We start from the raw sequence: 13,635 nt of genomic DNA, 5'->3' as shown, positions 1-13,635 counted from the left end.
ATGCACAAGCAAACACAATATAATAATATACTGATTCTATTCGTGTGAAACTGCTCGAATAATACTGAATCGGGTTAAAAGTGGATTATAGAGTTTTACGTATACAAGCAAGATTCTATTCGAGCGAAACTTGCTCGAAACATGCTTTTCAGTATACCAAACCTAACACTAACTTATTTAAGACATGATAAAACTTTTTTTTACTAGCTTCTTCTCTACAAACGTGCCACCATGAAGAATGAAGCCAGCAAGATTTTAAACTCAGTAACATGAAACTCAACGCGAGCACTTTTATCAATGGTCTTCAAGATGTGTAAAACAAGGTTGTAACCGTAACTTAGCTCTTTCAGATATTTACATCCCGATTTATACGATGAAAGCAACCCCTCAGCATAAGCTGTCATTTCTACGATATGAATATTGGTTGAAAATTTCAGTGGAGATCTTAAATTGATCCATAATCCCTGAATCTTCCTATAGTATGTCTCTAGTTCGAGACTCCCTTGTTTAATGTTAATTGCTTTTTCCTCCAGGTCGTAGATGAGGTACGGATCTGCTCGGTTCTCGAACGTCACGGCAAGGCTGTCCATAGAGCCTTCGATGTCTCATGGTGTGCGAAATCGGCAATTATGTCGTTTTCGATGTTGTCGACAATCCACGAGAACACCACCAAGTCGGTCTCCTCCCATTCGTCGAATCCCCTGCTCCCCGGCCGGTTCGGGGGATCGTTTCTGATGTATGTTAGAGAACATTGTGAAACTGAATGTGATGATGACGTGAAGAATGTATCAACACCTTCCTTCAATGAAGTAAGTCCAAGTGACTGTTGTGGTGAATCATTCAGTGCACGAGAGGAGTTCAAAGTTGAAGATATGCAACCCACTCTCAAGGACCATTCTGTTGTTGATATCACAGCTAAGAAGAAGGACCACAAGGGTACTACTTGGAGAGACGTGGCAATGAGAGGAGTTGTGAAGAAGAGAGCTTAACAGAGTCAGTTATGATTAGATGCTTAAGATTAGATTATAATGGTGTAGTACAGAGATTAGAGATGATCTAGATTGTTCCTCATTGAGCTATAAATATGTAATGTATCTGCATTCAAAATTATGCAATGAAATAGTATCTTTCCTCTGAAGCTATTTTTGGCTAAAAACAATGAAAGCTTTCTTCTTTACTAGTTTGTGTTCAATCTTTAATGGTATCAGAGCAGGGCCCAAGTCGATGATGGATTTCTCTTTATTCTTATCTACCGCACGAGTGGAAGACCGATGTCCTTTCCGGCCCACATCGATGATGGTTCTCTCTTATCTCTTGCATTGCCTACCCACGTGATGGAAGACCGATGTCCTTTCCGGCCCACACATGAGGGGGCGTGTTAAATTCCCTCAATTCTGTCCCACATCGACTTGGTGATGATCTAATCTAATCTATATAAGTGTGGATAACCCTCCCCTTTATGAGGCCTTTTAAGGGGTGAGTGGCCCATTTCTAATATGGGATAGGCTCCTCAGCCCCCTATCTTCACTTTGATCACCCTTGACCACAAAGGGTAGTTTTTTTCATTCAATTTTAATGCTACTGTGATGCTCTTGCTATTCCTCAAACTTGCCATCTGCTCCAGATTGTCTTTTGTATCCTCTGTATCTGACATATTTTGGTGTAGGTTCTGATTTTCTGGGTTGGTTTTGGCTGGAAAAGAGGTCGAGAATTGGTATTCTTTTAGCTATGATGAAATTTTTCTAGCCAAGATGCTATGAGGTCATGTTAGATATTGGTAGAAGAAATCATCTTCTTATTCAATGTAATAATGATACAGAGAGTACAAGATTTTATAGGCTAAGATACCTCTACGTATGATAAACCTAATTACAATAATTACTCCTATACTCTCGTATCAATTGCATATAATCTTCCTGATTTTATGCCATATTATTATCATATAAACCAATTAAGGAGGAAATAGGTTGGTCTAGAGGCATATTCTCCACTTCATAGATGTAGTCCTTCTCCATATCCTTGAGAGTTTGGATCAAGGAATCGGCATCATTTTGAAGACTCATGAGATCAATGGAGACTATCTCCGGAAGAGTTTGGAGGTGAGAAGGAATTTGTTGAGTGAGAAGGGACTCCAATGAGCCTTCGAATTTCCAAATTACCTCTTTGATTCTTTCGTCCAAAGCATTCACCTTCTTCCTGCTCCGGCTTGGGATCGTCAGATCCACTCTTTCCAAAACTTTTTCCCAAGACCGCAACTCGCTGCTCACGACTTGTATGATTTGTTGAGAGCTACCAACAAGGCTAAAACGAGAACAATTGAGAATATTGCTTATTGTATTACTAAGAGAGAGAACAGCACCATAAGCCGTCATTTCTCTGCTAAGAAATTTGGTGGTGGAGGAGTGGTGGTTGAAGGAATAAGTTGGAAATTTCATTGGAGGGATTGAGTTATATGTGATCAAAGTAGTGATATTAGAAGAATGGAGAAAATGGGATATGTTAGTCCAATTTGACCAGCCATGAGCCAACAAAGTCATTATTGCCTAGGAAAAATATGTTACTCCTTATAACTGGTCAAGCAATATTGCCAGGGAATAAAGTTGCTGTGGGTAAAATAATGTGTATATATGACCTTGCAACTTGGAAATATTCATTAACCATTTACTTTGTTTTTAGTTACGTTAGGATTTACCTAAATGCTTATCAATTTGATTCGGCTAGTAAAATCCACACAGTCTACTGCCGTAAGTGTAGCCAGGGATATATATGCCATTTTATTTCAATTTCTCAATGTTTTAAAATACTTGTTATAAACTAAAACATCCTTATAGTGAACTAGAACATCCTAATTGTGAACTAAAATGCCTGAATTACGAGTTTTCAAATCTGAAAATTTTAAACTCAATCTCTACCTTCCATAAGTTCATTTTTATTTGGTGATTGAAATTTGGTCTCTGGTTATAAAGATGTCTACGTACAGTAAAAAGATTTACTTTACACTTTTTATTCAGACACCATATTACAACAAATTTGAAGTTCCCTAGTTGAAAAGTAGGCAGAAATAAATAAACACATCCAAACCAATATCTCTATATGCAAAAAAATGGACACAATTTTACATACATATGCACCATCACTGTTGTTCTCATGTCTTCTTTGACAGCAGTGGCTCCAGATGACTGGTGTCGTTTCTCGACGAGGCAATCTCCCGAGTCCCAGACTCCAGCTGAGACAGAGCAGCTTCTTCTGAGCTCTGCTTCAGTAGTCGATTGAAGAGGCTTGATTTCTTCTCCAGCAATGGGGACTGACTTGTGGAAGAATTGGTCAAGCTTTGCACCTTCTGTAGACAAACTTGGACTGCATCATGCACACGGACAAAGAACCATTCTCGGCCTATTAAATCAACCACCTCAGCTTTTGTCAGTGTCAGCAGTACGTCTCGGTTTGGATTGGAAATGGCTATCTGAAAAACACAGGGAAAGGATTTGGTAGATGAAAGGATATCAACGGTCATGATATACACTAACTTGCTTACCTGGATGTTACGTGATTTGTATTCGTAGTATAAGTCTTTTAGAGCTTGAACAGCACTCGAGTCTATGTATGTCACAGCTGAAATAAAAGACCAACAACAATTGTCAAAATCTCAGATGCATAATTTGTTTTCAACTTCACAATCAAGTCTAAACAAGAAAGAAGTTCAAGAATGACTCACGAGCCATCTCAAGAATGACATAATGGATGCCTGGTACTTCTGGGCCTCGCCTAATAGGTCCATCGACTACAATCTCATATTCCCGGAGCCTAAAGAAAGAAAGTAGGACAGCACGGTTATAATAGAGCATAAACATGAAAAAGCTGTTTAAGACAGAATTGTGTCACCTGTCTTTGATGTAGCTTATATTGGCAAAGTATATTGGAGCATCAACGCGAACAATTACAATTCCATTGTATGTATAAGCTTCGGGATACTGCTCTGTGTTTCTGTATATAGTTGTACCAGGTAAACGGCCCAAGACAGCTGCAAAAAAAGTCATGTTTGGCTCTCAATGAATTGCACCAATTAACATGATCCAAACCAAAGTTTACAGAGAGTAAACTGGAAATATGCAAAAGGTGAACTACTTCAACGTCATCGACAACTTATAGTGAATCAGCTGAGCTTTGGATTAGATAAAGACTTACCAATATGTGGATTAGCTGATTCATGGATGACAAAAGCAAGTGAAACACCAACCTGAGCACCAATAAAGTGAAGTAATGAGAAAAGAATAGCACTGCATATATTAAGGTCGGCTTAATTCAACTTTTCCTAAAATATCATCAATATGATCTATCCTTACACCAAGAAGGACGCCAATCTCTATGCCAAGGAACAAGGTGAAGATGAAAGTAATGGTCCAGAGGATAAAGTCTCTTTTATCCACCCGCCATAAGAAGGTAGCTTCATCATAATCCACCTGAAATGACAGAGGGTAAAACCATAGATTGAGCACCAAGCTTAAGAAACTAGAACAACATGTGCTTACGTCGACTGTGATTCTTTAAGAAAGGGGTTCACAAAAGTCAAAACCTTCCACACATCTTATTTAACATATTGAAATTCTGAAGCACAACTCACCAGTCCAATAACAGCAGAAATGACAATGGCGGCTAGACCACACTGTAGAGACACAAAATGGAGAATAGAGAATTATTAGCAAAAGAAATTTAATATGCTGAAAGTCAAATATCAGCTCCATAGATATCTAAAATGTTCCAAAATACAGTATGTTTTTATGTGATTTAAGTACCCTATTATATCAAGACAGTTCAATGCCAGTAAAGATTTTTATGACATGGAAATGAATCGTAGAAATGAGTGCCAATGGAGGTCCAAAGAAAAACGAGCATGAATTGAAGAACAATGTCTTCAAATTAACCTGCGGTATGTATTCAAACAATGGCGTCATGAATTGAAGCGCACATCCCATAATAATTCCCATAACGACTCCAGATAAGCCAGTTTTGGCTCCACTTTCATGATTCACAGCTGATCTGGAAAATGATCCTGCACCATATAAAATCGAGGAAAAGAAATTTCAGGAAGTTACACCAATTGAGGCATTTATTTTGAGTACAAGTACTGTTTGATGGTTAATAAGAGATTAAATTATTATTCAGATAACAGAAAGTCAAAAACTCACCAGTTGTAGGGTAAATCGAAAAGAAAGAACCAACAATGTTTGCAACACCAAGACCAAATAACTGTGGAAGAAAAACAGTAAGCATATCACAAATGGTTACATAACAACACATGGCAGTGTCATTAAACTCCTTTTGCAAGTTAAAGATGACTGCTCTCCAGAAATTATATGATATGTTGGACCTAGTTCACGCCATCTGTACTATCTTAACCCAGTACAGAGTCTACGGACACAGTTAACAAATTACTACTCATTCTCCTTTGTGCTTTAAAAAATCTGAAATTTCATTAGAAGCAAAGTAGGGTTAGGGCCAATGGAAACAGACCTCTTGATTGGAATCCAATTCATAACCATTCTTTGCTGCAAGTGCTTTAGCGATTCCGACAGATTCCTGTACATTGAAATCAGTATATTCAATATCTTATTTCTGAAAGAGTCTGCATTTCCAACTAACACAAGAGAGTAAAAGGTGAAAAGAAAAATATAGTAGCAAGAGAGCTATGATTAAATTTTCTCTTACCAAAATAGCCACGCCAGTAATGAGAACAGTTGTAGAAATCAAAGATTTAGCATACTCAAATTTCTTTGGGATCGAAAATTCCGGCAGCCCCTGTGGTATTTCACCTACCTAGAATGACAGCCAAAAAAGTAATACAGTTAACTGTGCTTCACCCGAGCTAAAATTCATAGAAGGTATACATTATTAAGGTAAAGGAACATTGGATTTTTTAGTATGGCCTAACATCTTGGCCATTTGGTTATTTAAGTGGTCCTCACCAAAGATATTGAAGCTGGATGAAATACATGAACAAAAACTGTTCCCAGAACAACAGCTGTAAGGGGACCAGAAGCTCGTAAGAAACGCAATGATTTCCTAGTTTTTCCCTGTCAACACGTCAAAGTTAGTATAAATAGGTAAAATTGAAAAGTGGATACCTGATTGATAAAATAGATTCATACCAAGTGTTTCATGATCAAAAGAACTGCCAATGTAATGGAGCCCATGAGAAAAGGTTGCCACAAAAACTACAGAGAAATGGAAAAACAAGAAATTGATAATTAAATTCTGGTTGTAATGGACCACCAGCATATAACAAACATGAAGCATAAACAGAAGTCAAGGTATGTACTTTTGAACTGGAATGAGGAAAGAGTTTAACAAAGGCCATAGATGAACCTTGATGAAAAGAATTGCAAGAAAGAGGGTACACAATTTCTTTTCTTTCTTCTCATCATGAAAAAATCTTGAGAAAGAACATAAGAACAAGTTCTGTTCTAATACTTATGATAAAGTTTTATAGGGTCCACACCCCACCACTCAGCATTATCAGCTAAATCATAACACTAACTCATCTTCACTACACTAAAACGCATAAACATAAAACATGGGCTCATCCACGATAATTCTAAGCATAAATTTACCTGATCTGCTCCTGCAATAATGCTCTTCACCAGTGGAATAATCTCACTGCTTCGAACAACACTATATCCCAAGAAATCTTTTGCCTGAGACAACGCAATTATAATGGCTGAGGCTGTAGTAAAACCAGAAATCACAGAATGGCTGATGAACCGAAGAAGCCAGCCGAGCCTGGATAAAAGAAAATCAGTACAAAAACTTTTGCATATTGAAAACTGCACAAAAAGAATTAAGATAGCAATAAAAGGAAAATTTCAAAGCAACGGTGCATACACTTGATCAGTGTTGTAATAATTCTGGTGGCTGCTTAATTTGTGTCAAGTTATTCAATAAATCACTTGCAAAAGGGAACACATGATGCAACATATAAACTTGCTGAATGGTGACAGCTGAAAACCTATTTGCTTGGCTGCATTGTTGCCTACTTAATTAAATACTGTATTTAATTTTAATAAATGTGTATACAACGAAACTGGATAGGCAAATGACCATATTCGTGTGAGAAACACAAACTAAGGGAGAGAAACTAATTAGTCACACAGAGTTCCCACAAAATGATGCTGAAACTTCAGAAACAAGCCAAAGAAGAAAGAACTATGATATCTGCACCTTAATAGCCCCATGATGCATTCAAAGATTCCGACCATAAGTGCCAGCAGTATCGCAAGCTCTGTGTACAATGGCTCTTCCGGGTTTACTATGCTCCCCAACACATTAGACACCAGGAGGGACGTCAATGCAACAGGACCAATAGCCAGCTGACGAGATGACCCGAAAATAGCATACACAAATATAGGCACGAAACCAGAGTCTGAACAACAACAAAAAGTAGACGAATAAAGATCATTGAAGGGAACAAGTTAATACAATTGAAGCTACCAGTACTATAAAACCATCAATAACTTGCTAAAAACATCAACTAGAAAACTAATAATGTCCAATTGCATCACCAACACCTGGTGTGTTAACAGCAATTGACACCTGAACTTGACTATATAGAGTATAACAGCAGTCGAACTAACAATAAGCAAAGAAACAGTGACAGTAAAGCTCAAAATCAAGTAAATTGACTTACAAAGTCCATATATAGGGTGAAGGCCAGCTAGCTTCGCATACGACATGGACTGATTTCCGCACATCAAAATCAACAAATCACACAATCAATATCCACAAAAATCACAACAAATTAACAAAATTACAGCTATAAATCATCAATTGATCATCATCCCGCACCTGAGGAACGAGCATGACGCCGACGGTGACGCCGGCCATGAGGTCGGGCTGGAGATACTCGCGCCACCTGTATCTGCTAATCCAGCGGTAGCACGGCAGGAATGTCTCAATCCAGTCCGTCCAGGTCATCCGCTTCATCCTGTCTCTCCATTTCCAGAAATACGACGACGGCGGCGACGCGGCGGCGGCGGAGGAGGTGGAGGTAGGATGCTGGAGCTGGATGATTTTGACGGGGCGGCTAGCGATGGAGGAGAGGTCGCCGGCGCTGGGGGAGGAGTGGCTAAGCCTCTCCATGGCGGCGGCGGCGGCGGAGGAGGAGGAGGATACGGTGGCGCGTGCGTGGGAAACACGTGGGGTTTAAAAGTGTGCAAAAGGGAAATTCGGTAGCGATTGGCGCAAAACAACGCTGACCAATAGTTTACGTATTTTGGTATTTGTATCAAAATTGCTCAGTTAATAATGACAAGAAGAAGACGACGAAATGCTATATATACTTTTCTTTTGAAGAACAAATACATTGTTTATTTATATGATAAATCTGCATATCATGGCTATGAAATTAATTGAAACTTATTATTGATTTTTTAGGAAGGAAAAATGTATTTATAAGAGATGAAATGAAACTATAAGTAATTGAAAATTTGAATGTGAAAATGTCAAGGTTTCTTCACAAAATAAATTATATTGTTTCATTTTTCACGTTTTGGTACTATTTTTGTTGCTATAATTTGATTATTTGACTATAGGGGGTTAACAATGTATATTGAAATGGTATACCTTATTCACCCGCAATCAATAATTCTGTTTTTTTTTTTCTCTTTCTTCAGTTTTACCAATTTTACTTTAAATTTTGTGTTATCGACTAGTAGAACTACTAGTATGAATGGAATAAGTACTCTTTATTTTCTACTGGAAGTTCTATTTTGCCGCTTTGTAACGTCCCTTGCTAATAGTTTCATTTTGTAAGTGTGGAACGAGACTCATAATCTACTTATAAGTTTTTAACACATTCGACTAATTTAGTAGAACCGGTGAGGTGATGGAAGCAAATGAGACTTTGTGTAGAGAGACACTAGTTGTAAAAGTAGTACTCTCTCCGTTCTAAGGAAGATGACCTTTTTCTTGGGTGGCACGGGATTTTATGCAGTTATATTTTGTGTGGTAAGAGGAGAGAGTAAATAAGAAAGAAGGAATAAAGTAGAGATAAAAGTGTTTTCATTTTAAGTAATGATTCATCTTGATCAATGGGACGTAGAGAGTAAATTGTTTCTTCCGATTCATAAATATTTCAACTTTAATTGGATTAGGGGTAGTAGGAGTAGTATTTTTTTTGGAATAGTGACCATAGATTACCTTTGGCATGAAATCTTTTTTTCAGAAATGGATATAGCCTATATCTGATGTAGAGTTTTATTTTTAGATGTATTTGGTTACATCCCTGAAAGGTGTATGGTGTGACTAAAGGAGAGTTGTATTCATATAAATCTATTTGATGATTGAAAATAGAAATACTGATAGAATGTACCGGGACGTTATTGCGTCCATATCACTTAGATGTGACACACACGATTCTGTGCCAGCTTCTATTATTATTAAATTATTGAACACACTTTCATATTCGCACGCATAGGAAAATGTCTTATTCCCTGATCTAAAATGGATTATTAAATAGATTATTTGAATGTGTTACGAGTGAAATAAATATCCCTCTTTATTGTAAATTTAAATTGATTAAAAAATGTTAATTATTGATTAAAAAATGTAGTAAATGATAATATTGGTAGAATTGGAGTTAGGTAAATTGTGAACACCCGAAATCGTAGTGAAAGGAGTGAATATTTGATTTGATTTGAAAAATTATTTGTATTGTCACCAACTTATTAATAATATCACGATTTTTTAGTTTTTATAAATTTGTATGGAATTATTCCTTTTAATAATATACTCATAAATTCAATGATATCATTGTCATAAAGTCAAAATAGCTCAGAATATATTCTTTTAGAAATTACGCCGTACATTATAAATAATAAAATCACTAAAATTTAGCTCATAAAGCATACCTCAAACAAGTGATTAAAATAATTATTAATTTTCAGATCTGTCAACATTAAATAAAATATAATTTGTTTATTTGAGGTTGATTTTGTTGAGAAGGCAAATAAAACATGCCACCTACGCATTAATAATTTATTTATTTAAATGGGTCAGAATAGAAGAGGTAGGTGGCAACTAACACCAAAATTAAAAAGTGACATCACACACGCAAATCTGCAATTAAGTGTTTCCATTCTGAGTAATTAATTCTATAATAAAAATATAAAAAATTAAGTGTACCTTCATTGTAGTGGAAACCTATACTTCAAATATTTAATCAATAAAGTTTGAGATGTAAAAGAAGTTAATGTTCTATCTACTTTCAATCGTGAAAGTTAAAAAAACACTGCATTCAATGATTATTATATTTTGACAATGCAATTCGAACTCCAGCTATGCACTCGTCTAGTAATATTTCTGTATTGTAATTATGTTTATTTGCATTAGGAAAAAGAAATATTTGATCAAATACTTTTCCATATATTGCCTGTATACATGTGACTACAATTCCATGAAAAATCAATCAATAATTGAACTTTAAATATCCTTTCGTCTCAAAAAAATAGTCCTAGAAAAAAGATTATATTATTCAAATAGTGTATATAATGATTTTAAAAGTAGTAATGATAATAATTAATACTAAAAGTATTGTGAGTGAAAAAATGGTAGAATAAATAAATTAATATATTCAAAATAAAATATTGTAATGTCTATAAATGAAATGAAGTCAACTTTAGACGTATGGAAATACTATCAAAAATAAATTATGGAGTAGTTCAGAAATGTCAAAAATAGACTATAGTTTTGGGGTAGTATTGAAATGTCAAAAACAGGCTATAGTTTAGGGGGAATAATCCATTGCTTAACTCATCAAAAAAAGAAGAAAAAAACAATAGATGGCTCTTTCTAGCAGAAAATGAAACTGGAAAAGATGAATGATAAAACAGAATCTTATATCAACCACACATCATGATGAGCAGATCCACAACATTTATACATGTTCGTCGTCGTTTCTAACAAGATAGACATTATTATTTGCAAGGAGCATTCTAGGATACCTGCATAATTCCTACAACAAAGTAGTCAGTGGAGCAATACCAGCAGATTCTATGATGTAGGTGGATCAGAGACACACTCATGCGTTAACTTTTGGTGCCCAGCCAGCAATGACATGTTCCTTCGCAGCCTGTGTTTTCTTGAAAGACTCCCGAGAATACAGCAGCTGTCGTGGGGAGGGAGAGGGACACATTAGAGATGGTTTTATGTACATTGACTAAGAATTCATGATCATTCACATTTCAGCTCAGCTTTGAATAGTACCCAGCAATACTTTGTGGATGCAATAATATATCAAGGCTTGTGTAACAATTAGGCGTCAGCACAAGTTTGAAGTGACGCAAAATGTTTCAGAGAACTTCCTCAGAACAACGATTATTGACAATTTACAGGGAGATGCTGAGGTGAAGTATAAGTTCAATCTTAAAATGAGACACATTTACCTTACCAAAGGAGTAATAGTGAAATAGCAAGACGAGTTTCAGTTGGTGTATCATACGATTCATACCAGTTTCACAGACCACATAAGCTCCACGAATTCATGATTTTGCACCGTATTTGAAGCACATTTTATATAACTTAAAGCAATATCTTGAGAACCAATAAGTTGTCAGATAAGTACACGTTTTGAACATCAATCCAGATAGCACAAAAGAAGAAGAAACCAAACAATAACAGATTTAGTAATAACATAAGAAAAATACCTCCTTGTATTTATGCACATGAGTCAAGCTTTGGGGAATAGTCCAACCCTTGAAATGGCCAAGTGTCACATCAAGATGGTAAAGCTTCGGTGCCAAACTCAAATCAACAGCACAAATGTTACCTCCATTGACATACGGTCCCTGAGTAGCAAAGACGAACAATTCCAGTTATATCTACTATCGCACACTTATAAATTATAATTCCATCCTGAAGTATTGAATCCTTAACACATTAACTAATTTACCACCTTAGTCTTCAGGTGCTCATCCAACGCCTTCAGTTCATCAAGCAGAGCTTGTTCTGTTCCATCACTGGCATCCTTGCTCAACAGGAATTTGACAAAGGTAGGAAATATCTTGGAGCCCCTACAAAAATATAAATGGAAAAAAGGTCAATTTGCAGAAGTCTAAATATATATACTCATGTAGCATAGAAGCTTCAAAATGAACATTCACACACACTGTTTTGAACTGATTCACTCACAAAGAGAACTCAAGTTGAGTCACATAAAAAATTCAAAGCCTGGAGATTGCATCCAAGCACGACTCAAAAACAAGATTAAACCACAAAATTATATCCAAACATCATTTTTATATTCCATGAGCAGCCAATTGTAAATTTACATCCACGAAATTTGCTCAATGATAACTCGCATGCACAAGAACATGGGAATGAAATGGAAAGGGGAAATTTTTGGACCTAGAAGCTTCAAAATGGACATTCACACACAAAAGTGCACACACTGTTTTCAAGCTTAAAAAAAGGCCAATTTTTAGTAGCATAAACCTATTTCTCAAATTGACATAGAAGCTTCAAAATGAACATTTGCGCATGGATGCGCGCGCACACACACACACACACACACACACACTGTTTTGAACTGATTCAAAAAGCCTTTCTCAAGGGAAGAAACGTTGAGTTACATTACATCAAAGCCTAGAAGAACAACTCAAGAACACAATCCAGCTACAAAATTAGATCCATGTATCATATTTCCATTCCATCAATAGCCAATTCAACATTATATTCCATGAAATATGCTAGATGATAGCTCATAAACATACGAGTACTAGAATGAAATTGAAAAAGGGGAGAAATGTATACACTGAGGAGACTTCAGGAGGAGCAGAGAGAGAAGGATTTGGGTATTTCTCCTCCAATTTACCAACGATTACATCAGAATCAGAAATCCACTCTCCATCACCAAACTTGATAACCGGCACCTTCCCTTCTGGATTCACTTCCAGAAACCTAACAACACACCATCGAGAAAAAAACTAGTTAAGCCTACACAGAAACCCTAAATTAAGCTGCGATTTTGAGCAAATTACCACTGGGGCTTGGCGTCAAAGCTGATCAAGTGCTGCTTGTACTCAATTCCCTTCTCTTCCAAAGTCAGCAAAACCCTCTGGCAAAATGGGCCTAAAATGGCAAAGCAGTTCGTCACGAAAAAATCTCACTTTAACAGAACACGTGTGTGTGTGTATGTGTTTTTGCTGCGTGAAATGGAGAATGTAGAGAAAATTGGTGAAATTACAGTCTCCGAGAATGCCGGGGGCGCCAGCGGCGGCCTTGACGCAGATCTCAACAGCCATTGGTAGCAGATGTTTGTGGAAATCTGTAGCAGAGAGAGAGAGAAGAATCGAGAATAGAGTGAGTTGCAGAGTGAGAGAGAGTGATGAAGATTCCTCTGCCTAAATAAAGATGAAATAATTATATACGCATTAATGCTCCATGCATTTCTACTCATACAATTAAATAAAGTAAGAAAACTTTGGTGAGGAAAGCTAATAAAGGGCAAGAGAATACTCCCTCCGTCCGCGAATAGGAGTTTCATTTTATTCCGGCACGAATTTTAATAAATATTAAGAAAAGTGGATGGAAGAAAATTAGTAGAATGTGGGTCCCACTTGTATATATTAGTTTTAAATAATATGT

General features: G+C 36.5%; 2 protein-coding genes across 3 annotated transcripts; both read right to left on the bottom strand.

Moving 5' to 3' along the window:
* Positions 1-2,975: 2,975 nt before the first annotated feature.
* Positions 2,976-8,307, bottom strand: LOC125202408 (putative sulfate transporter 4.2). The gene is made up of 17 exons (XM_048100798.2): positions 7,840-8,307; positions 7,682-7,730; positions 7,216-7,417; positions 6,609-6,777; positions 6,147-6,212; positions 5,964-6,071; positions 5,707-5,814; positions 5,512-5,577; positions 5,187-5,247; positions 4,923-5,050; positions 4,622-4,663; positions 4,344-4,460; positions 4,186-4,237; positions 3,883-4,021; positions 3,716-3,804; positions 3,536-3,612; positions 2,976-3,463 (listed from the first exon to the last, which is right to left on the bottom strand). Exons 1-17 carry the CDS (start codon positions 8,131-8,133, stop codon positions 3,146-3,148), a joined length of 2,085 nt encoding a protein of 694 aa, XP_047956755.1. The 5' UTR covers positions 8,134-8,307; the 3' UTR covers positions 2,976-3,145.
* Positions 8,308-10,872: 2,565 nt separating this feature from the next.
* LOC125211838 (glutathione S-transferase DHAR2-like) lies at positions 10,873-13,416 on the bottom strand. Of its 2 annotated transcripts, none has more exons than XM_048111779.2 (6): positions 13,235-13,416; positions 13,029-13,119; positions 12,802-12,948; positions 11,942-12,062; positions 11,697-11,837; positions 10,873-11,158 (listed from the first exon to the last, which is right to left on the bottom strand). In XM_048111779.2, the coding sequence occupies exons 1-6, from the start codon at positions 13,290-13,292 to the stop codon at positions 11,072-11,074; spliced, it is 645 nt and encodes a 214-aa protein (XP_047967736.1). In that variant the 5' UTR covers positions 13,293-13,416; the 3' UTR covers positions 10,873-11,071. The 2 variants fall into 2 exon arrangements, with proteins under 2 accessions (XP_047967736.1, XP_047967744.1); XM_048111787.2 differs by having other exon boundaries at positions 11,945-12,062; positions 13,235-13,412.
* Positions 13,417-13,635: the final 219 nt, after the last annotated feature.

Source organism: Salvia hispanica, chromosome 2 (assembly GCF_029641045.1).
Source record: "Salvia hispanica isolate PSC_SH4W2 chromosome 2, Shi_PSC_v1, whole genome shotgun sequence".
NCBI classification, from domain to species: domain Eukaryota; kingdom Viridiplantae; phylum Streptophyta; class Magnoliopsida; order Lamiales; family Lamiaceae; genus Salvia; species Salvia hispanica.
The sequence above is the reverse complement of the archived record's forward strand: the minus strand, read 5'-3'. Positions and strand labels throughout refer to the sequence as shown.